Here is a 23,923-nt window from a genome sequence, read left to right on the forward strand (position 1 = left end):
TTTGGTCAAAGGTATGCAGTACTGAGATGTAGCCTGGGATACATAAAGCAGCTTCAGGGATGTGATTGTTTTTTAGCACTAGCTGAGCACTTACGTTGTAACAATGGTTGCAATGGTTGTAACATTTTCACAGTCCAGTTAAGCTTTCCTTAGCGAGCAAAGTGAAAAAAAACAAACAAAGTCAAACAAACGAGGGTGTTAAAAGCAGACTGAACTATTACACGGAGAGAAGTCCAATGACGGTGGGTGGCATAAGTTTAAAAGATATTTTGTGTGTGATGTATTTCTGCTGATGTCAGCATACCTCCAGACCAGAGAGAGGGAGAGCAGGGCAGCGGTTCAATGTGAAAAGGAGCCCACTTGGCAGTGTGGGTCTTTGAAAGCTGTTCAAGAACAACAGTAAGGCAGCAGCAGCAGAATGCCACGGGTCCCAGACATCCCTCGAGTGTGTCCTTTCCACATTATTTAAAGGGTAGGAATGCCGTGGCAGCACCTGCTCCACACAATGCTCCAGCTCTTGCGCGGATGCAGATAAATGGTCTGCTGTGGCCCTCCTCTCCCCTCCGTTCTCAGACGCCATGCAGAGAGCATGAAAAGGCTGGGAGATTATGCCTCCCTTGGGGCCTGCCTTCAGAGGGCCAGGGGTTAGAGGTATACAGAGAAGTCTGCAGACATCAAAACGGAAAATGAGTTTTAAAGTTGCACACTTAGGGCACATGTGCTCGGTGTGCTCTCTAGCAATGGCCTGTACGATCAAATTGAAATCAAAAGGTTAAAACTGAAAGAAGAAAAGAAGTTCTGGATGAAAGAGAAAGTTCATTTAAATGAGTGATTTTGTATCTCCAGTCTACATCTTTTCTTTGGAGCACATAAAGAAGATGGAAAGCTGAAGGAAGCCATTCCTCTCTTGTGGGCCTGGCAAAACATGTCCGTCATTTCATGAACAAACAGTTGAGTGTTTGCTTCTTCCCCCAGATGGTTTCTTCCCCCTCATTTCTTTTTGTTCCTCTCGCTGTGCTTCCTATTGTCTAATCCCTCCGGCACACAGAGCTCTATAGGCTACAGTGACTGTTTTAGACTCCCTATATCTTCTGGAGAAAAATAGTCCTGCAGAAATAAAAGTGACACTTTTAGACTATCCCAGTATAAAAAGACTTTCCTGTGCTATTAAACTCATGTTAGAGGAGTGGCAGGAGCCTGTGCTCTGCTGTAGTTTACAATCCAAAGAAATCACAGACATGTTATGCAACAACACCCACATAAGTTTCATACCGATGACCACATTTTCTACTGAAATTCAACAGATTTCTGCTGGGAAGTTGAAAAGGGGATTTTGTAGATGACAAAAAAAAGTACATCACCAAACGCAAAGAACAAAAAAAGGAAAACTCTCACGTCCGTACAGTAATTATCAGTTGTGGTTCTGAGGGGGGGGCAAGCGTGGCCAGGGCCCCTGTAATATTTAGCCTTGACCCCCCTCTGGCCCCCTAACTTTGGCAAATATTTTCCTACATTTTTCATCACACCTTTAGCTCCATAGAGGAGATTTTCTTCATGTGCAGTGATAAATTAAATCTAGGTTAACAGTGAGTGAATATTCTTGAGTTTATTGTTACATGTGTTACATGTGTATCGTTGGTCTTTTGTAAAATCAAACCTATGGAGAGTTGGTGGTACTGTACGTACTTGTACTTAATATATTTAGTACCCCTGAAATCGCATGTGGTCTAGAACCGCCACTTGTAATTATGAAACTCAAGCTTGCAGCCGGTTAGCTTAGCTTAACATAGCCCAAAGACTGGAAACGGACTAACTGATAACAACAAGTTAACGCAAATCAGCTGACACATGAACAGTAAGCACACATATTTATAAAACTTAAACTTAAAAACAACTGTATTGATTTAGCCATGGTCGGCCAGAGTCTAGATCAGAACTTTGTCGATGGCAGGGTCTGTTACACTAACCCTTAAACGTGATTTATAGGCCGTAGCCTGACCTGCACCTCTCAAATGAACCGCACAACGCTCGGCCGTGGCGTGGCAGCGTTGCATTCCCCCGACTCATTTCCTGGTTCTCCTTCTCCATAAACAACAAGAAATCAAGTAGAGGGTTAACCTTTCCTGCTAAAGATTCCCCGCCGTGGTCAAAAAGCAGAGGGGAGACACTCACTAGGACTTTAGAGTTGGCACTCGCTCCGAAGCGCTCTCTCTCCACCACACACTCCCCATGCGCACATACAAATGCCGGCCCTGCTATTTTCTTAAAAAGATCGACGCACACACCAACGCACAAGTATAAACTTCAGGCCACCTTAGTAGGCTATGTCAAAAAGCTCTCCGTGGAGCCTCCGCAGAACCATAAATCACACTTCACCCCTCAGCACTGTGGACATAGAGCTGGCGATGCGTCATCAAACACATACATTGGGTGTTTTACACTAGTTTACTGTGTCTGACAATTTCCCCTTCACCATCTGCAAAATACATACAGAACCTTCAGCAAACAGTAAACACCTACAGTCAATTAAAAACAATTTAGGACCTTCATTTTCTTGATTTTATCTCAAGACCTTTTAAGACTTTTAAACCCTCATGGTTTCCTCGGGTCAAAATTGACCCATTTTCCTATATCAATGTTCTTTTTAATTACCCAAAATAACATAATTGATTCTACACAACGCTCTTTGGCAAGTACACATCTCTGCTTTCATTGATTTTGTGGTGTCTATTTCACTTTTATAGCATTTGGAGAAAAGTGCTTTTGAAATAGTATTGAGTAAAAGTTGACATTATCCAGTCTGTGATTATCCATAAACATACTTTCCTTTAATTTTAGTCAAAATAATTCCCAATTTCTGCTTTTCTAACTTAAACATTTGGTATAATTTCCTAAGAATTAGGTTTATTGACCATAAATTCCAAAAATAACTGTAAGACTAAAGTTAATAAGTTAGTCTTACGTACTGATAAACGTGAAAAAAAGTGACAAACATTGAAAAAAAGTGTTGAAAAAAGAAAAAAACATGAGAAAAGGTTAAATACATTGATTAAAAAGGGTCAACAATCTGACATCTGACACTGAAGCGTGTTGAAAGAATAATGACTTAACTGATGCGTGACTTAATGTGATGTAAGGTAGGACAAAAAAACAGTGTCCTACTAGTACAGAGTGCAGTCCTACTCAAATCTTTAAAGCACAACACCGCTGCTTGCACCTTTCTCTCTAGCCCTGTCCCGGGATGAGACTTGACTGAGCAAGCATTGAGGCTTTCTGTGGGAATATTCATGGAGCTTGGTTGCTAAGATCCATAGGACGGAGGTGCCTGTGTGGTATTGTTCATTTGGGAGCGAAGTGAAAGAAGTGAGCAGAGATTGATGAGAATGGTCGGTCTGTTACGGTTCTCACTCAATGGAGCTCTCTCTAGACAAGTCAGAGCCTTTGTGGTGTTGAATTATTTGCCACTAGGGGTATCAATGGAAGGGCCGTGAAAAGGCTTTGGAACGCAGTCTGCATAGATTAGTGGAGTTTAGGGTTATACAGAAGGGTATTGTGGTTTCAGATGTGTTTCTTAAAATCACCTAAAGGCAGGTAGTAGTGAGGACTTTAATCACGTGGGTTTGGTTGAATGTGACTCTGTCTTAGAAACCATAATAACACCATTACGTAGATGTTAAAACTACTTAGGAAAATCTTCTTCCTAAGAAAGCCAGACCTGCAGACACTGATTATATGGTTGGAGCAGGGGCAAGAGACGCAGAGATAAACATTAAACCAATGGCTTTGTACTTTAAAAGTCCAATTACACCCTTACTTCCACCAAAATAGGAGGAGTAGGCCCGACCTGCCACACACGATGCCTGTTAAACAGACTGAAACACAACAAGACTGAAAATTGGAAAAGTACACCACATCAAGCCTTCATAAGTAGCATGGCGGAGTTTTCCAGGCATGAAGCCAGAAGTAAACAGTAGGTAATTTTACCTTAGGAAGGATTATAATCCATTATGGTTCATTTTGGCCACAAAGGAATCACTACTGCACTAACCTGCCAAAAACAAGCCCTTCTTTCTCATGACATGATGAACAGCCAGACACTTGGTTTGACAGCTGATTGGAGGTTAAAAAAAGACTTTTGTCTATGCCATCTCTCTGGGACTTGGGGCAGTATTTCCTTTGATGCATCAACACAATGCCATAGGAAAATCACAAAAACACTGAAGAAACATGTTTATTTCTATTTAAATACAACTAAAAAAGAATCAATATCAATAATAGGTAATAGTTGCATCCCTAGTCTGTAAGATATTGTGAGAAAATGTATGCACAATTGTTATGTATTTATTTATGTATCTATTTATTACGGATGCTGCTAACTTAGCAGGAATGAAACTAATCTGTTATCTATAACGTGCATTATCTACTGCTGGGACATTTTCACCTCAACTGCCTTTTTAAAAATGTAAATTGTACATTTTCAGTGTTTGTTGTGATTGTTGTGTTTTCTAGATACTCGGGGATTACCAACATTATTTTGTTGTAATACTGTCTGACAGTGGTCCAATGACAATAAAGCCTTTCACGTCTCTTATGTCTTATGTCCAGTGTTGTAATGTAACTAATACTATTAACTAATACTCTACTATTATGTATAACTTTCATGTATCTGTACTTTACTTCGATATTAATATTTCTATAAACTTTTACTTTTACTCCACTATATTTCCTCTAAGCATCTTCATTATTCACACCATTGCTCCTAGATTGCAATTTAACGCTCACTCCATTCCAGTTGGTGATGTAATGCCTGTTTGTTGCCAAGCGCCAAAACCAAAAGAAGACGTGGAAGATGCATAATAATGCCAGGCGTCATGGAAGCACCTGCAGCCAGCTCTGGGGCCAAAATAACAGAAAACCCTTTATGTAATACAGTATTCACAGAGTCCTTACCTGTAGTAGAGGAGCTCTGATTCCAGCTGGAGGATGTGCCTCTGCAGTGCCGACACATGACTGGCCTTGGCTTCCAGTTCCTTCACCTTCCCCAGGCCGCTGAGCAGCGCCTGCCTGGCCTCCTCCACCTTCCTCCTCATGCCCGCCTGCTCCCTCTTCAGGGCTCGGTTGCAGTCCTCTAGAGCAGCCACAGTCTCCTTGGAGCTCCATAGCTCCTGCTCCAGTCTCTCATTACACAGCATGGCCTCCTCCACCTGTCGGTCGCTGGAGCTCCGCAGCAGCTCTATCTCGTGGATGATGTTCTGCAGGCTCTTCAGGTTGCTATAGGTGCTGCTTTTTGAGTTGGTGATGCTCAAACTTTTCTGGGCCTCTTGTTTACGCCGGGCAGCAAAACAGCCTTCCTCTGGTTTATGTTTGGAGTGACTTTTCCATAGTCCTACCTGAACAACAGTGCAACAGTGGACAAAAGGGGACCAAATCATGATATTTTCTAAAACCAAATTGCATTTGCTTGGTCACATTCTAGTTGCCACGACTTACTCCACAGTGCTGCCAAAAAAGGGTCTAACTAGCCCACACAGCGTTCCGCAAAATAGCCTCGGGATGAACTTGTTTTGGTATGGTGACACATGCCTTCGGTGTGGGAGAGCCGGGTTCAACTTCCACTGCGAAACATCAACCAATGTGTCCCTGAGCAAGACACTTAACCCCTAGTTGCTCCAGAGGCGTGCGACCTCCAACATTTATATAACAAAAAGTGGCAGCTAAATGACATGTGATGTAATGTAATGTAATGGTGAAACATGTGTGCATCCAAAAGTTGTTTTAGTTGTGCAACAGAAAACTCAGATTGGACAGATAGTCTAGCTAGCTGTCTGGATTCAGCCTGCAGAGATCTGAGGAGCAGTTAACCATATAAGTAATTTCTGGCATTACATGTTGTTGATATAGAATACTTTTTAGTAATCTCCAACAAGTCCTCCAAGACATGCAACAATATTGGTGCGGGTACGCGATCTGTGCTGCCTGCACAATCCAACACGTGCATGTGCAAGATGTTTGTGCGTGCGCAGATCACAATCCTGTTTTACCAATATTTAAGCTGCGCGATCTGTTCCACGGATTAATACCACATAGCAGTGAATCGCAAAGGGAAGTGTGGAGGAAACTGAAGGTCTGCAGTGACAGAAAGACTCAGACTTCAGTCCACATGTAACCAAAATGATGTACGTAACAACTCCTTTATTACTTTGGATTGGCAAACACATAAACACCTTGCATTGCATAACGTAACGTTACATTTAAAACATCACAACACCCCCACGCTACATGTCACAAAAATAACAATGTCGCTAGGTGCAGTACACGGACGTCGATTTTGGAACAAAAACTATAAGTACTTCATTTAAATGTCTTTATGAAACAGACCCGCCGTGAACTGCATGATGAATAACATAAAATGTATATGCAGCCAGTTGTGCCGCCTGACGGTCAAGTGTTTCAACGCATGCGTGATACAGTTAATGTAGGGAAACTATCCTGTTTTCGACTATGTATTCATGCACATGCGCATACCGGATCGTGCAGGCAGCACAGATCGCGTGCCAACAATCTGTCTTTGGTTCCCCACCCTCTACCACCACCCACAGGAGCGTTTTGTAAAACAGCACCCCTAGCGGTGGTGGAAATACAACCTTTTATCTAAACCAAATTAAATGTGAATGTGACTAAGCAGAGGACATAAGTTGCATCCAAAGGCTTTATAAATACATTTAAGCCATTAGGACGAACAACTTTTGGGTTAGCAGTTTGTGAAAGATATATCTTGTTGGTAAGACTGGGTATCATTCAAAAATATTCGATACAAATACTAATATTGTGACTTCAATACTAGTTCCTGAATGATACTTTTTTCAGTGCCAATTTTATAAAATCGATTTTAAACAAATCTTTTCCTTTACCCAGAAGCCACCCCTTTGCTCCGCCCCTTGGCGTTGGGGCTCCCATGTTCAAACTGAATGACGTTCCCATCAGCCTCAATCTACGATTATAGACAGCACCATGTTCAAATGTTAAGCAGGTTTTAGTGAGTTTATCCTTCTTCTTCTTCTTACAGTAGCAGAATAAACTCTTGCAACAACAGTGCTCTCACCTGCAGAGCCAAACACCGGGCATCACTGCTCTGGAGTGCGGCTCGCATGTCCTCAATCAGCTCCCTCAGACTCGCATTCTCATCTTCCAGCTTCGCTATTCGGTCCTCTGCCTCCTCCAGCGCCACTATCTCCTCATAGCACTCCTTGGTGCAGGACCCGAGCCTGCAGCCGGAGGCGTGCCGTCCCTCCGAGGAGGGGTCGGAGTCCCCGCTCACACCCACACACAGCAGCTTCTCTCGCCGCCTCAGAGGGCTCCTGAGGCGGATCTGAGTCTCGATATGCTCGCTGTCCTTCCCGACCAGCAGCCGACCGTTCTCATACTGACACCCCGCCTTGGTGCTGAAGAATCCGCACAGTTTGGCGTGGAAGTGTCTGAATGTGAGCTCGCTCGGTAAATTGTCCAAAATGCCGGTGCATTCTGTGTCCTCCGAGTCTTTGTTCAGTCCCAGAACTTCACACAAGATGTTAAAATCCTCCAATGGGATTTTGCCTCCACCTTCATAGTCCATGTGATGGAAAATCTCCTGTAGGTATTGATCCAACCCGGTAGCCAAAACTATAATTTCGTTCTCCACTCCCCGGTCCAGTCCGTAGTGGTACGCCAGAGTGCTGACTATCCATTGTGTCCTGCGCGCCGGACGGCTGTACGGATCAATGGAGTCTATTGCATCCATCATATCTACTCAGACACATCATACTTCCTCAAACTTCCCGCAGTCACTTTGTTTTTGGTTTGTTTTATCCAACGTGCCGTCGTCATGTGTGTTCATCCTCTCAGTAGTAGCTCTACAGCAGACTGGCAGAGCTGAAACGAGGCGTGTGTTAAAACGGGGCCGATTTGAAGTTAGCACTGCCCCCAGAATCCAAATCCAGGGGTCCCAACCAGGAGGCTGTGATGTAGGCTATGTGCACTAGAACAGCCTCATACTGCCGTTTGCCTGAGTGTAATTACCACCAGGTGTGTAAACTTGTGTCATTCTCTTGGGTCGACCTTGTTAAGATGTAAGATGCCCAAGAGACTACGCTGTGGAGCAGAGGGGGAGCCTACAGGCTAAACCCCCTTTTTTTTTTCAACTGAAGTATTTTTGTTGCACAGTCTTTACACAGGAGTAAAACACAAGCTCATATTTAGGGCTCTTTTGTGCACAATTTGCACCTTGCTTTGACCCTGCATGTGTAATGCATGAGTTCATTTGTATGCAGGTATTCACCTAAAGCTTCTGAATGCAATGCTCATCCGCAGGGGCAGCCGGATTTCAGAATGAGGGGCACAGATGTTTCAGGATGATGATTTTTATTCTGTTTTACTCCCAAATCTCGCCAAATGGGAGACCTGCTAACATTTAACCAATTGTAAGGGGTCCGGTTGCATGCCTTCCCAAAACAATGATTGGCTTTAATAACCCAAATCTGTTGGAATCTGGCGCATTCTAATGCCACTATTCCATCATATACACTGATCTTAATATTTGCATATGTAAATGAGTTTACGCCTGCTTATGGTTCGTTTCAAATCGACTAAGAAGGGTTGTAAGTGTGGGGGAGGTGCATGGGGCATGTCCCCTGGATTAATCTCTATGTATTTTGTACAGATATCAGACCCTGCTTTATATATAATGCAAATTGATTGTATTTAGATTCATGTTTCTAAATATGCTATGTTGTTGATTTTTTCAGGAACTGGCATGATGTTTTTTACCTCCATGTTTTACAGACACATTAACAAAGTATGTAACTTTATGGGGAAATCATACATCAAAACTTAAAACTTACAAGGCTACCAGTATTGGCCTACCTTAACTGTACATTACTTAAACTTTCTTGTCAAAATTCAAATTTTTTTCCCTTTATAAACCGGATCTGTAGATGCTTTGTTTGTTAATTCTCTTAGTTGTAACAGTCTCATTTTGGCTTTATTCTTTTCACGATGTTCATGCAAATACATCTTCTTAAATTAACCCATAAATAAAGTCTTTTTGTGGACCCTTGTACTGTTATTTTTTGGAAAGACTTTCCCCAATATATGTGTTGTACCTTATATCCATTTTTCATTATGTGCTGTGTCTTCATTTTATAATAAAAAAAAAGCATTTACTTATATCATACATCTTTTTAATATCTTAGCAACATTTCATATTCACAAAAGTAAATTCGGTAACAGAAAACCTTCATTTATAGTTTTTGTGAATGTAAAGCAACAATAGATAGGCCTACAAACTATTCAGCACTTTACAAACATCAACGCCTTAAAGACCCTTAATAGGCCTTTATGCACATTTTTTTCATTGCACATACTGCCAAATCCTCTTTTTTTGTGTTTTTTGCATTGTTATAATTTAGTTACCCCTGCAAGTAGACTACAGTGTCATTTGTCAGTGAACGTTGATGTAACCAAAAACCAACGCTCCCAGGACGTTAAAAATACTTTCATATGCAACCAAAACACAACCAAACTAACCTTTATATAACGTTCCCGCAACCAAAAACGAGCGTCCCCAGGACGTTAAAAATCTGCTGTTTTGCAATAAATCATTTGAAAAAGAAAAATAGGACATGACCCATTAATAGGCCTAACTCAAAACCTACCCTAGTCGTTTTCTTCCAAGGTATGGAGGAATTCCGATAGTCCCAACAGCACGTGAGGGCAGCAGCTATAACCGTAGTGGTTGTCATGGCGGTGATTGCTTGGCAACGGGTTGCACTCGGTGATAATTTTGCGTGACTGTGACCACTAGTTAGAGCAGCTAGCTAGCTCCTTTACTAGTTGGGCACATTCTGTGACAATAGGCCTACTTACAATTAAATGAGTTAGCAGCTACGAAATTATAGACCAGGTAAAGTGGCAGGAAATTGGAAGTATGTTTGATTTTTGACTAATTAAGTGACACATTGGTGGTTTTGCTGTAGCTTAACTCTAGTTAGCGTTACGTCTCTAACGTTACACGAACACTTCAGCCTCTTCGTGTCCGGACCAGGTGAGCACACAGCAGAAACAACACGTGTTCCCTTAAAGGTACTTCAAGTTGGGTGATATGTTACTTCTTGTTGACGAAGTATTTTAAAACAAAATCATTGTTTCATTATTAATACGGAGACATACGGAGCCCCCCTGGGGTTAGCTGAGAGAGAAACTAAACACAGAATACAAATCTGTTCTCTCGGTTTTATAAACGTGAGCAAAGTTAGAAATATTCCCAGATTCAAACTTCTGGGGTCAATTACTCTATAGATACCTGGTATTAAATCACAAATGAATTGTATTTCCTAACGTAGTAAGGTTAACAATAAGCTACAAACATATTTTCATCAAAACGAGGCGTCCTCCAACCTGGAGAAATTAGATTGGTTTCCACGTGCTGCCGGTGGTGTTTAGGGACCGTCTGTAAACTACAACTCCGACACAAACATATCTGTTAATTTAATGATTATAGAAAGTAGTGTCTCCAAATTTATTTTTAACAGTAGGGCATAAGTGCTGTAGTACAACTAGGAGGAGACCGGTTATAATTGAGGTAAGTTTGGAGCCATTACCTTATTCAATTAAATTACACACAATCAAATTACACACACAAACATTACACTTCATAAGGCATTGTCTTCAAAACACAAAGTACCCGAATTAAGTTGCCATTTGGACCAGATATTTTATTATACAGCCTAAATTGCACATATATATATTTAACCCTTGATACTAGTCAACCTTCTAGAATAATAAAATCTTTTGCAGTTTTAGTCGACTAGATGGAAAATCAAAGTGAGATGATCAAAAGAGTAAATGTATCTTTTTAGATACAATAAATGTTGACAAAGTTTCTCTTTAGGGACATAATTCGAAGTTAGAAAAAAGGTAATAACTTGCATTTAACGCAGAATATCTCAATGTTTGAAATCACAAATATGAATCACGTTTCATGGGGCCTCTGGTGAATCATATCCTTATGGACTAGATACCAAATGATAGGACCAAAATCCCCCTGTTGTCCTACTTCATTCACCCATTTCTATGCTGTGTTTTTCATCCAAAACGTTGTAGTGGACTTAGACCCTGTGGGCCGTGGCTGACATGTCAGAGGCGAGTCTGTGTGATTCACAGTCGGACTGTGATGATGAAGAAGTTTCAGATAAAGAACGGGAAGATGTCCTCGTCTTTGAGACTGATTTAATGTCCGTGGAGCCTGGTTTGGAAAACAGGTCAGAGTCACCTGAGGCTATCACAACACGCACAGATGACAGCTACGACGTCACATGGACAGTTTACATTGCCCTAGCTGTTCCAACAGGTAGGTGTGTCATACACAATATCTATCTATCTATCTATCTATCAATCATGTAAAAAACAGATTACAGATTCATTTCATCCTTGATTATTGATCATAAACCTGTGTCCCTTCTTAGGGGAAGAAGCCACAGTCCCTGAAGCTCCTAAAAAGCCAAAGAAAGCAACTAGAAAATCATCTACTGTTTTGGGGAAAGCCCATAAAGCTCAGAGCTGCTATCATATTGAATACAAGTTGTTGCCCAGCGATACAAAGACAGTCAAAGTGGACCTAGTATTGTTTGGGCCAGTGGCAAAAATGTACAAAGAAGACGAGTTCAAGGTAACCGTGTGTAACCGTGTGTGTGTGTGTGTGTGTGTGTGTGTGTGTGTGTGTGTGTGTGTGTGTGTGTGTGTGTGTGTGTGTGTGTGTGTGTGTGTGTGTGTGTGTGTGTGTGTGTGTGTGTGTGTGTGTGTGTGTGTGTGTGTGTGTGTGTGTGTGTGTGTGTGTGTGTGTGTGTGTGTGTGTGTGTGTGTGTGTGTGTGTGTCCCTTATGAACAATTCATGAGCATCCTGAATGAACGACAATAAAGCAGCTACATTGTCTAGAGTTACAGCAAATGACCCATCACTGTACACCGGCTATTATTGCCATGATTGGGTTGGTGATTTCTTGTGAGAAGCATTTCAAAATACTCTGCTGTTGAATAAAAAATCCAATTTGGAGGTGACTCTAATTAGGGCTGCACAATATGAGGAAAACATGTGATACGCAATAATGTTAAATAATATAGACAGATATTAAAGTGTGCTCAGTTCTGCTTTTTGAATTTAAAACAAATAAAAGGAAATCATTGAAAAAATTATTTGAAAAAAAACATTTAATTACAGATAAAAGAAACCACTAAAAAGAGAGATTTTAAAGTGCAGTTTTCTACTGATATTTTCTTTCAACTAACACAAAAAACTCAGAGTGTCTTTCTTAAAGTGTATATTGCGGCAGTTGATATCAGTAAACAAATGATATCTATTGTAAAGCCCTACCTTTTAATACAGAAATACATGCGTGAATTGTGTAACAGATTCTGGGAACATGGCATGAAGGAGGTCAGACATGGGTTGGTTGGATGCAGAATTTCAACGTCAGCGTCAGCAGGGAGTTGCTGATCAATCTACTTCCTCATAAGATCAAGATCCAGATATGGAACAGTAAGGACAAACTGTGCAGCCAGGCCCGCTATGAGAGACTGAAGGCCTTCAGACTGACACAGGATCAGGCTAACGATGCAGTAGACACGTGTGGTTAGCATCAATTTTAACATCATACACATTATGTATACTGTGTTTTATATACAATTATATAATTAAAATGATATTCGTTATTCTAAGGTGGCATCGAGACCATGGTGAAGAAACTGAGATCGTCACGTGAGATTAAGTCAAACACATCTAAAAAACACAGAAGCGATATAATGTTTCATTCCAATTCAGAGGGGGACTCAGAAACAGGTACATCTACAATATTTACCTTATTTGTTATGGAATCATAATAATAAACAAAGATACTACATAGGTCTATGTAGACACATATCTATGACACACATATCTTTGCTAGATTTCATGCTCATATACTCAGACTCAGATTAATTGGCAGGTGAGCAGCACCTACTAGGAATTTACTTTAGACATAGACTTCTCTTTATTAATCCTTTTGGGATGACTCCCGCGAGGAAATTGATTGGTTTGATGCATACATAAAAACATATTTAAACATCAACGTGAAAAAAACAAATATTAAATAACAAAGCAAATAACCCAATCATATAACTATATAACATGAAGAAAAAAATCTATAGATATATCTTTCTCAACCCTGTTTATAGACAATAACTTGGCTCTTCTCACCAAAACAGAATTGCAAAAACCCACAGTTGATGCTTTGGACCTTGAGGATATCAGAAACAGTGGCACTGCCTCAGCTGAAATCAGCACCGTTTCTCTGTTTGCGGGTGAGTCAACCTTTTATTCGCCTCTAAAAGCGTGTTTATCATATACATCCTGTATGTCTCCTGGTTGTGACCACAGTGTCACTTTCGTCTTTATTCTATTACATATTTGAGAGCTGAAGAAGTAAAACCATCCTAATACGAAAAAAAGATGAATAATAAACATCATTAATAATTTGTTTTTTTCTGGTTCTTGCCCTGCTAATCACCTTTGCAACCCCTCAGATTGATCTCGCTAGAGAAAATGTAATGTAGTCACAGTCACATGATGGGCAAACACTATGGACCCACTTTTATTATTATACATTATACAGTAGGTAGTACTTGTTGTAGTAACCTGAGTAGAAACAATGCAATACACTGTACACATGCTTTTGTTTTCGTGTTGCGTGAATGTCTCAAATTGCACAGGGCAAGGAGGGGTAAAGGTTTCCAGAAAGTTGGACTTTTGCCCTGATGATGGCACTAGATGAATATTCAGATGATCCCAAAGATAGTACTATTCATCCCATGGGGAAACAAAAGTCTGTACCAAATGTCATAACAATCCCAGTCATTTCCCGTCAATCCCGTAGCACTAGAGGAAAAAGTGAGGGGATCAACCAAAGTCCTACGGGTTCATCCTCTGGTGACCAAACCTCGTTGAGATCTCTCCAGTGTTTTCAGTCTGGACCAAAGTGGTGGATAATAGGATTTAAAATGTCAGACATTATGTTAATCACAAAAGCATTTTGTAGTCTGTTGTTTTTTCTTTTACTGCCAGGTGAGACCTCATTGACTGAATGCTTCCCAGTCTTTTCATCTGGTGTTTTTGAGGTCATGTGCAACATCTCTCTGGACGGACCGTTAATATCTGACCAACTAAAGGCTGAACTCAATCCACTGGTCATCACAATTTTGTCTGCCTCCTCAATGCCTTCATCCCCGGTCCCCTTTCACGTCCTACAGGTGCTACTCACTTCCCACTTAATGTTTATTAAAAATAATCCCAATCAATACTTGGCTTGCACTGTACATGTATACCTCATTCACTATGTAGTTTTCAGAATGTGACACAATTTTATTTGTAAGCTTTGACATTTAGCAGTAGGGCTGGAAAAATATTCATCCTAAATCGATTCTTTCACAATACATAGGTTCAGATTTGAAAATTTTAAAAATGGTTGCAATACATGATACGACATAGTTACAGGAAAAATATATGCCTGTATTTTGCCAGTACAAGTTTCATACCTTGCACAGAGTGCAGATGTATTTTTTGTTTTGTTTTCCCAGGAAAAATGTATGCCTGTATATTGCCAGTACAAGTTCCATAACTTGCACAGAACAAAGTTTCACAAGCATGGCACCAAAATCTACTTCAGAGATGTGAATGTGATCCTGACTGGCTTGATGAGTCCTGAAGAGCTCAAAGAGTTCCTCTACAGTCCATCTCTCGAGATAGAGGTCCATGATCGTGACATAAAGTTGGAAGAAACTCAGAAAACCGGAGCGGTGCTCGGCACCCTGTCAGATAAAGACATCCGGTGGGGTTCGGCACTATTAAAACAGAAGGCAGCGGTCGTTAACTCTCATGGTATTGCAAGCCTGAACTTCTCTGAGCTGCTGCTTGGGAAGAAAAGCCTAACGGTGCACTCGCCGATCAAATGCTCCCCTCCACCTCCGCTGCACAGGGAGAGAAGTGCACGCAGGAAGATGACAGACACGGCAGCTAGTAGAGAGCCAATGCAACAAGGCCATTATTTTGATGCCAATTCTCAACTCAAAGTCAAGGTTGAGATAGCTTGTCCACTCAACAATAAGAACAACAACTTTGAACTGGAGTCCTGTGACGGTCCGTTTGGGCGCATCATCTACCTCTTTGATTACAATAACTTCCCTTTGATGACCAAGCTGAGGTCCGAAATCCTCAGAATCAACGCATCAGCTTTCCATCTGGACTCGCACTCACTGGAAAATATAGAGAAATCCCTATTGAATTGCAAAATGACTTTAAAAAACGACAAGGATCTGGATTTTGTTACAGGATTCCACGTGCTCGATAAGAGGAAACACATCTTTGTTCTTGAAGGGCTGAAACATAAAGCAGTGAAGAGACTTTGGGATGCTGTTCCGATGAAGTAAGCCCATGAACACTATCTCGCCCTAACAGCTAGTGCTAACAGTTTTCAGCTGTGCTGTCCATTTGAACCCAGTGTTTAAATTCCAATGAGAATCCTGCAGCTTGTGTGATGTTTTGCAGGCTGAGTGGGAGTGAGGAGGAAGAGGTGATAGTCCTGTACAACTCAAAGGTGTCTTTCTTCAAGCGCATCTATGATTCACTAGATGTGGGCCTGACTCCTATCCATCTACATGAGTCACTAGAGACCATCATGAGACAGCCTCTGGTCTACATCAGAGGCATGGTCCCCCAACTCTGCTTCCAAGCTTTGTTAAGGTACCCATTTAGTTACAGTGGCCTTAAAGGACCATACCTGGGATTTGCCTGTTTTATTCATTAAGTACAAAACATGAATACTGTACATCAACACAAACTGGGGCTGTCTCGAATACCAGTTGTTGTGCTTTGAATTAGGCCTGCGCGATTCAGGGAAAAATATTTATCACAATGTTGCTTAGAATTGATATCACAATTTTCTGCCACAACTTTTGTTCTCACAGAGTGTAATGTTTTTTAAAGATTATTTTGTTTGGGATTTTCCCCCCTTTAATACAGTGATAGTGCATAGACTGGAAAGGGGGAGAGAGATGAGGGGATGACTGGCAGCAGTCCTGCAAGTCCTGCACCGCTGCCAACATGGGGCAAATGCTCTTACTGGGTGAGCTAGAGGCCGCCCCACAAAGTGTAATTTTTTGTAAAGATTTTTTTGGACCTCTAGCACATTGCTCACCACCAAAAGCCTGTAAACATAGAGGCTTCAATTGAGAGAAGGGAGAGCACTGCAGATCTTTAAAACCTATTTTATAAAGTCTGTTTAAAACTCACAGAACAAAGTAGTAGCGTTGTGATGCAGTCAGTTTGTAAAATTAAATGAGAATCAAATTCATTCATTAAAAAAAAAAATGTAACAATTGAATCGTGAAATTGTGAACAGGGTGAATCGAGATCGTGATTTATAACGATAAATTGTGCAGGCCTACTTTGAAGCTTCGGAGCTAATCAACATGGAATATTTGAAGGATGTGACGGCAGCTCCTGTACACGGCTCGCTTCCTTCACTATAATGGTTGTCATGGCGGGGTTACATGGCAACGCAATGTACTTTTATTTTGACTAGGTTTTTTAACAATTTTAGCTGTTTTTTTTTAACAATTGTTAAAGCTGCCTTGCCTTGCCTTGCCTAGGTTAAGCCAGCTTTGTCAAGTAAAGCCACTCAAAGATGTGGTGCAGTGCCGCTTCTTCCCCTCAGCTGACATGATTCTCAGCATGAAGAAGGAATATGCTGAGCAGTGGGAGCAAAAAGCCTTCGTAAACACTGAGGTGGACACGCCCACTCCGCCTGTGTGCTTAAAAAGTCATTCACCGCTCAACACGCACAACAGAGAGTACATGAAATGGAAACACAACAGCCAGCAGTTGCCACATAAACAGTCCAAGGACTTCATTAAGGTCCGTAGGAGTGAAATAATTTTGAGTAGAATTGGATTAATTAACTGAGCCACTCATAATGTTATCACTTTCCAGGACAATATTAAAAAGGTTCAAGAGGAAAGTGAGCGGTTACAGAAGCCAGAGGCTGCTGTATTAAGGATTGTACAGTCTGATGCCAGGCCAACACACAACTACAGCATCCAGACCTTCAACTCAACTGAACAAGCCAAGGAGCTGCTCCGCAAAGAGATGGCCAAGGTGGGATGAATGTTTATGATTTCCTCTTCTGGGACTTCCTCTTATTCCCGGTTTCGTTTGGAAACTTGAGAGGGGAGAATGGATTTGGAGTTGAGAGACAACGTCTTTATGAACAGATACATGCACACGAATGCAGATAAATGATTGAAAAAGCTAATGAAAATGAAAATTGTCGGACGATAGCCAGGGGGTTCCACCTATTTTGCTTACTTTTGGTTTGCTTTTAACTAAGTTTTGAACTTCAAGCCCACTCAAATGTGATTGGTCAATACTACTCGGACTACAAATTTGTCCAGTTGCCTACAGATTCTTCATGCATATGCATTTATCTGTTAGATTTTAAAAGGACAAATCCAAAATGTAAAGTATAAATATGTAAATAAATGAAATGTAAATATTGAAGTAGTTGGGTCAAAGAAAGTGTTCATCTAAGATGAACTGAAAAGCATTGTCCTTCTCTGATGATAACGCCAGGTGCCAGGGCGGAGGTTCACCTACAGTCAGCAGTATTGGAGTGCTACAGTGGAGCAACAAGATGTGCCTTCTAAAAATGACTCCCGCTCCACTGCTGCCTCCCCGGTTTGGTTCACAAGTGTGAGCAAGTCCAAAGTGCACCCTAGACACCCAGATGAGGCTCGTGTGGAAGAGCTGAGGAAGGTGATGCCTGGGACATTCCCATGAATCTTAGCACAAGGCTAACATTTTGTTGCTGTTTACTTCTCTATGACTCAGTAGCAGTAGTGCCTAATGATATTAACCCTACTGTTCTCTCCAGAAGAAGTCAGTGTGAGGGTGTGTATGTAAATACTTTCTAGTCTTGGTGTCAAACTCAACTTCACTAAAAAAGAGAATCACGGCCAGACATGTTTATTGACAAAAAGTAAACCCATCTTTGACTGTAAACATTGTCTTTTTTGTTGCTTTTTTCAACATTTGTGTAGCTTTCTCAGACTTTTGTTCCATTTTTAAAATGTTTTTTTTTTTTTTAAATACATTTTTGTCACTTTTTGACACTGTTGCCTTCTGATTCATTTTTGTCAACATAAAGACATACAAAAGGCAGCAAAAAAAAATCCTTTGCCATCATAGACTCAAGCACACAAATCAAGCAAAAACAATGACAATTTTCTTAAAGTCAGTAAATCTGCCAAATGCTCTGAGTTTAGCGTGATTACAGTTTGAAAAACAAGTTTCCCATGTTTTGATTTGGAGCACAGCTAGGCGGGCCAAATCTTTTAAGAACCTAAAATTATATGCGGGCCGGATCAAAATCTGTGAGTTGCTTAGTTCGGCCCCCGGGCTTTCAGTTTGACACAAGTCTTTGAGAGTTACATTGAAAATACTTCTGTTCACTGTGCTTCCAGCCCTGGAGAGAGAACATCCTACATGCCAATATATTGAAGCCTACACTTTCAAGGGACATGTGGCCCTGGAGCCAGCGCTCTGAGGACTTTCAGCTCTACAGAAAACCTACTTTCTTCAACCCACATCCTGCCACCTGTCACCTGGCCGGTAGGCTGTGCTGCATCAATAAGTAACTTCTAACTGCCTGAAGTGTTACACCTTTAATGCATAGGTGGTGTGTTTCAATTTTCTGTGAGTAACTGGTAAAATGCTTACCAGATGTCCCACTGAGATATTTCCCTTGTAGCCATCTAAGACATTGGCTGTAAATGTCGGCATTTGGTGTCAGAATTAAACAGCTTCCAAACTGTTTTTTTTTTTTGTACACTCTCACCCTTTGTACTTAAGTTCAGCAAGCAAACGGGGAGAAATCCATCATAGAGTGAATAGAAATGTCTCTAACAACAGCTGCCTCAATATACCATGTCATAAGGTTACTGGAGGCCACATGACAGGTTTTGGGGCATGGCCGCAATATGTTTTTACCATGTCCTAAATTGCTGAAAAAGCCGAAAGTATCCACATTTGTAAGTCCAGCAAAGATATAACATTATAATACAGGTGATATGTTCACTTGTTCATAAAAGCATTGCATATGGCACAGTTTGAGGCCCTGAACTTTTTATTTTTTTAAATGGAACCATCGCAAAATCGCCTGGTGGTTGCCATGGTGGCCCATTTTACTTTCACCATGTAACCAAATTATGTATTTTGCATCGTATCTCCTGAACCAAACATGATAACACAGAATAGGTGATGTCTACCCCTGTTTTTTGATGGTCAAGAATTACAATGCAGACACATTCAACAGCCTAAACTGTCCAAGTGAATAGTTAATAGTGAAGTCAGTAACATTAAATAAGAAAATCACAGTATTTGAGAACCTAGGCTAGACTTTACAATATCATGTCTGTTGCATGCAGAGTTAGAGTTTTAAAGATGTAATCAATTTGTTCATTAACCCTGATGATACAGGGACTGTAAAGAGTCGAACAATACAGAGACAGAGCGCACAAGTCTTCAAGAAGACAAGGCGTGAGGCGTCAGCCAGAAAAATGGGGAAACTGTGAATCTCGACACTCAGTATGCGTCAGTATGAGCGTTGTGTGCAGCAAGCATTTAAATATCCAAATGTTTTAGGCTAACTATAAATCTGTAAATGAGGCTAACGCATGTTTAAATCCGCAAGCTATGGCGTATTATTTTTGCAAATGCCTCAGCTTACTAATGTTTGCTTACTTACAGCTAACTTGCCCTTTCCTGTAGACATAGGTGCTAAAATAATGACATCCTTAATTCTAAAGTTTTTAGCTAGCTAGAGGTATTTGTGTGGAATATTGTGGTGCAGATTGTTTTCCCATCTTTGGTAGGCGGTGTCTTTTATAGTATGACGAATAGCGCTCTTTCTCTATTCAATGTGACCCTAAAATGTATATGTTACTTTTGTTGGTTGACGGAGTACAAAGCCGGCAGCTCCTCCCCAACCCAATGAGCCAGAGAGAGAGAGAGAGAGAGAGAGAGAGAGAGAGAGAGAGAGAGAGAATGAAGAAAGGGAGCAGCGCTAGCAAGAACAAAGCAGCGAATCAGATAAATAAAATTTGTATTTTCTGATTGTTTCCTGGTAGTTACGTTTGAAAGCACAAATGAACAGGCTAGATGGTATCATTGTAATCCTTGGCCATCAACCACCAATTTCACATTGCCTTTCCCCTGGACTATTGTAAGTTAAAGTTGGAAGTGATCCAGTTATTACAATCGATTTGTCTTATAGGGTTAACTGGATTTAATTGTTTGTTTGATTTTGTTTGTTATTTAGTTACTAATTTTCTGCAGATGTTTGAGACAGGGGAGCTGAGAGGGAGAGAGACTGTAGCTGTTTTCAGAACCTTGGTTTCATGGGTAAAACATTTTAAATTATTATCGCATCTTCCCAGTCTCTGCTTTGTTGGGATTGACGTGGACATGAGGACTAGATTAAGGTCCAACTTTGATGTGGTCATTGTACAACTTGCAACAGTTTGGATTTAGCCACACCAAGCTATGTTACGCATTTGCCATTGTTTTGATGCTGTTGGGACACAAAGTCTTCTATTTTCAGACCTTTGTCGTTCATAATTCAATTAAATTAAATTTAGTTTATAGTATCAAATCATAACATCAGTTATCTTGAGGCACTTTACAGATAGAGTAGGTCTAGACCACACTCTAATATACAAAGACCCAACAATTCCAGTAATTCCCCCCTAAACAAGCATTAGTGCGACACAATGCTATAAATAGTACTCAAAGTAGTTTGTGGCACAGCAGAGCACAGCAGGGTGCCACAGGATGCATCATGGCACAGCAAAGCGTAGCAGGACGTTGCTAATTTTGGCAATGTTACAAAGATGAAAAAAGGCTGTTCTTGAAGTTTGCTGTAAGTGGGTGTTTAAGGATATATCCTGATCAAAAATAACTGATAGATTTCTGACAGTAGTGCTAGAGGCCAAGGCAATGCCATCAAGAGTAACTATATCTTTGGATAATGATGTTTGGAGGTGTTTAGGGACCAGCACAATAACTTATGTTTTAGTTTAACATCAGAAAATTGTAGGTCATCCATTATGTTATATCTTCAATGTATAGTTTGGCTAAATGACTGGTTTGGTCTGTTGGCACTGTTGTTGCTTCCACTGTTGGGATGCCCTTTGAAATGATACAACTGTACAAAACAGGGAAAAAGGGATGACTTTAAATTAATCCGCACTAACTTTGGTCTACAGTCTCCAAGAGTGGAGTTTTTCCTATAATGCCTGGGCTATGAGCTTTTTCTTAGTATTTAGGTCCAATGTTGATTTGTTTTGATCGAAGCTCCAGATGGCGGCTGTTTGAGCCAGTATCAGTTTGGCTGCTGAGTAACACACCCCCACACCACACTGGAGAATAGATCATGGTCAGGACAAAAATGATCTAATGGAGCTTTACTGCGTAATCCGTTACATTCAAGCCATTGCCAAATAAGCTACAAAGCTAATTAAGACTGTCATCTCCACACAACTCTCTCTGCAGAGTTAAGATAATTACCCCTTCTGAAGAGTCTATCATGTATTTTTTTAATCCTGTGTCCTCCTTGGCTACTAGCAACTGAGTGGAGGCGGGATGGGAGTGGTGTGCAATGAGAGAAGGCTTGTATAATGTGGACTTGTCAACAGTGTTGTTGTCATTACTTAGAATTAATCATAGGGGCGACAGAAACTACGCACTATAGCTTTAATGTCTGTCCTGAAGTTCATCCAACCATCCAGTGACTTAAAAATCGATGTCTATGCCAGAAAAGCATACAATCTTTTCAGTTCCACAGAGTTAAATGTGTATTGTTGCTCCTCAGGAGACCCTCTGCAGCAGGAGCAGCTTGAGGCAGCCAGAGCTCAGTACTGTCGCTGGCTGAAGAAGCTGCTTCCTGGCGGCGGCACCAACCCACCAGGCAAGGGCTCCTTTCCAGAATTCAAGTGTCACATGGGGGGAAACTCCGAGAGATTTCAGGATATACTGAAAGATGAGCCTAAGAAGTATTCACTGAGGGAACCAGGCATGGTCCTAAAGGTACAGTAATATCCGGACAACAGCATTATTTTCTGATGCTGTGACTTTGTGCCATTATTTGAAAATGCTCTTAAAGAGATAGTTCAGAGAGGATTTTCCTTTTCCAACTAAGTAACTAGCAAAACTGCCAACTTGCTTTGGTGAAGCATATAGCTGTCATTAATGAGCTAAATTTTTAAAAGGACACACAATTAGAGATCTGCGTTCACCTTTTCATTAATTTAAGACCTAAGTAAGAAAAAAAAAAAGCTTAGTTGATCCTTTGGCCACTTGGAATTGTCCTTTATCTTCTGTACACGGTCGTGTTATGTCATGCCTCAAAAGTCTGTTTCTTGCTTGTTGTACCTCAGTTTTTGAAGAAAGTAAATATTTTATTGTTTAGCTGCTATATGTTCCACGGTGTTCCCCAGCTAGGTGCTAACTGTGTCTGTCTGCGGTTTGGCGCTGAGCAGGTAGTCTACAGTTTTTTTTTTAAGAGTATACACACTGAAAACAGCTGCCGTGGTATGAGAACAAACCAAAACACCAAAGTTGTAGGCCGGAAAGCTAAACAATGACCTCAAACCCTAGAAGAATCTCCGTAAAGCCAAGGGTAGCGGCAGATTGAGAAGATAATTCTCTGTAGGTTCATCATCAGTACAAGTAAACCTTTCACAATGTCACATTTTAAGAAAAGATATTGGTTCTAGCTGCTTTTCCACTTCCGCTGTAACTTTCCACAATGCTTGCATCAGTTCAGTGTTTGTCTGGATTCTGGTTGCAGTTGACTGTAATAACCTCAACGTTTTCAAGCCAACCGCTGATGTATGTGTTGCAGCCCTTACCTCAACTGTCTGTGATGAACTTGGGTGACAACCAAGCAGAGGAACAGAAGAGGGGGGCTCTGGCCCCAGGCCCCTGTGGGTACTGCAGCCTTGCAAGCAAAAACAACGCCATCGCCAGACCAAACTCCATGTACAACAAGTACCACTACATGTCAGTTTAAGTGACAGTTTTTATTTAAAAGAAAAGAAACTTATGATTGAGAAGCTGCCAAGGGCCTTGTGTTCATGTGGTTTGTTCTGTCGCTTCTTACAGCGGATTCAATAAGCAGCATTCATTCCTGTACAAGCGGACTGCCCTGCCTCTGACAGACGACGAGAGGAGTATCTTCACTTTTCAAAAGTAGGAACCAAACATGGAGACACACAGACCCGGCTGTCCAATCTTTCAGGAACATTGGTAGAAGGCAGAACCCACAACAACTGTACCCTGTAGACAGGGCACAACATTAGCACCATCCAAAAGCTTGTACAATATGCAATCGGCGTGTAGATTTACTTCACTCACCAGCCAAAAAAAACAATCCGACAATCTGCTGGGTGGCTGGTAAAATGTGAATACTCCTAAGCCTTTGGCTGGTGGACCAACATTTCTGAAACCTGTCTGCAGACCAAATGGGCCAATAAGCATAAACACTATCTCACACCCAGAGGAGGGCTCAAGCCGACACGCGTTGATTGATTTTTAATGGCTTGCTCCATGTATTAAAGGCCTTTTTAAATTACTTTCTGTAACCACCCATAAGTGCCTGGACATGATTTTTTATTACTTGCTTGGCCATAATTCTTATTCGTATTCCCTTCCATGAGCATCTGTGGTTTAAAGGATACCAGAAGCGCTCCTGCCATTTCTTTTAAGCATTAAAACAATTTAGAGCAATAATTTTAGCAGTAATAAATT

At 41.0% G+C, this 23,923-nt stretch overlaps 2 protein-coding genes across 3 annotated transcripts in view; one reads left to right on the top strand and one right to left on the bottom strand.

The window, feature by feature from the left end:
- Positions 1 to 7,964, bottom strand: part of efcc1 (EF-hand and coiled-coil domain containing 1) — a 22,543-nt gene extending 14,579 nt beyond the window's left edge. The window contains exons 1-2 of the mRNA XM_034868486.1: positions 7,103 to 7,964; positions 4,951 to 5,390 (exon numbers count right to left, since the gene is read on the bottom strand). Of these exons, the coding sequence (XP_034724377.1) occupies positions 4,951 to 5,390; positions 7,103 to 7,780 (1,118 nt within the window). The 5' untranslated portion in view covers positions 7,781 to 7,964. The remainder of the gene's footprint in view (positions 1 to 4,950; positions 5,391 to 7,102) is intronic.
- A 1,828-nt stretch (positions 7,965 to 9,792) lies between these two features.
- Positions 9,793 to 23,744, top strand: cfap92 (cilia and flagella associated protein 92 (putative)). Of its 2 annotated transcripts, none has more exons than XM_034868470.1 (16): positions 9,793 to 9,937; positions 11,137 to 11,383; positions 11,499 to 11,701; positions 12,442 to 12,661; positions 12,749 to 12,868; positions 13,273 to 13,368; positions 14,129 to 14,313; positions 14,641 to 15,485; positions 15,608 to 15,802; positions 16,711 to 16,975; positions 17,051 to 17,215; positions 17,690 to 17,872; positions 18,580 to 18,727; positions 21,987 to 22,201; positions 23,019 to 23,176; positions 23,279 to 23,744. In XM_034868470.1, the coding sequence occupies exons 2-16, from the start codon at positions 11,167 to 11,169 to the stop codon at positions 23,367 to 23,369; spliced, it is 3,306 nt and encodes a 1,101-aa protein (XP_034724361.1). In that variant the 5' UTR covers positions 9,793 to 9,937; positions 11,137 to 11,166; the 3' UTR covers positions 23,370 to 23,744. The 2 variants fall into 2 exon arrangements, with proteins under 2 accessions (XP_034724361.1, XP_034724363.1); XM_034868472.1 differs by having other exon boundaries at positions 12,749 to 12,859; positions 13,270 to 13,368.
- The last annotated feature ends 179 nt before the right edge of the window (positions 23,745 to 23,923 follow it).

The sequence above is a fragment of the Etheostoma cragini genome, chromosome 4, assembly GCF_013103735.1.
Source record: "Etheostoma cragini isolate CJK2018 chromosome 4, CSU_Ecrag_1.0, whole genome shotgun sequence".
NCBI classification, from domain to species: Eukaryota; Metazoa; Chordata; class Actinopteri; order Perciformes; family Percidae; genus Etheostoma; species Etheostoma cragini.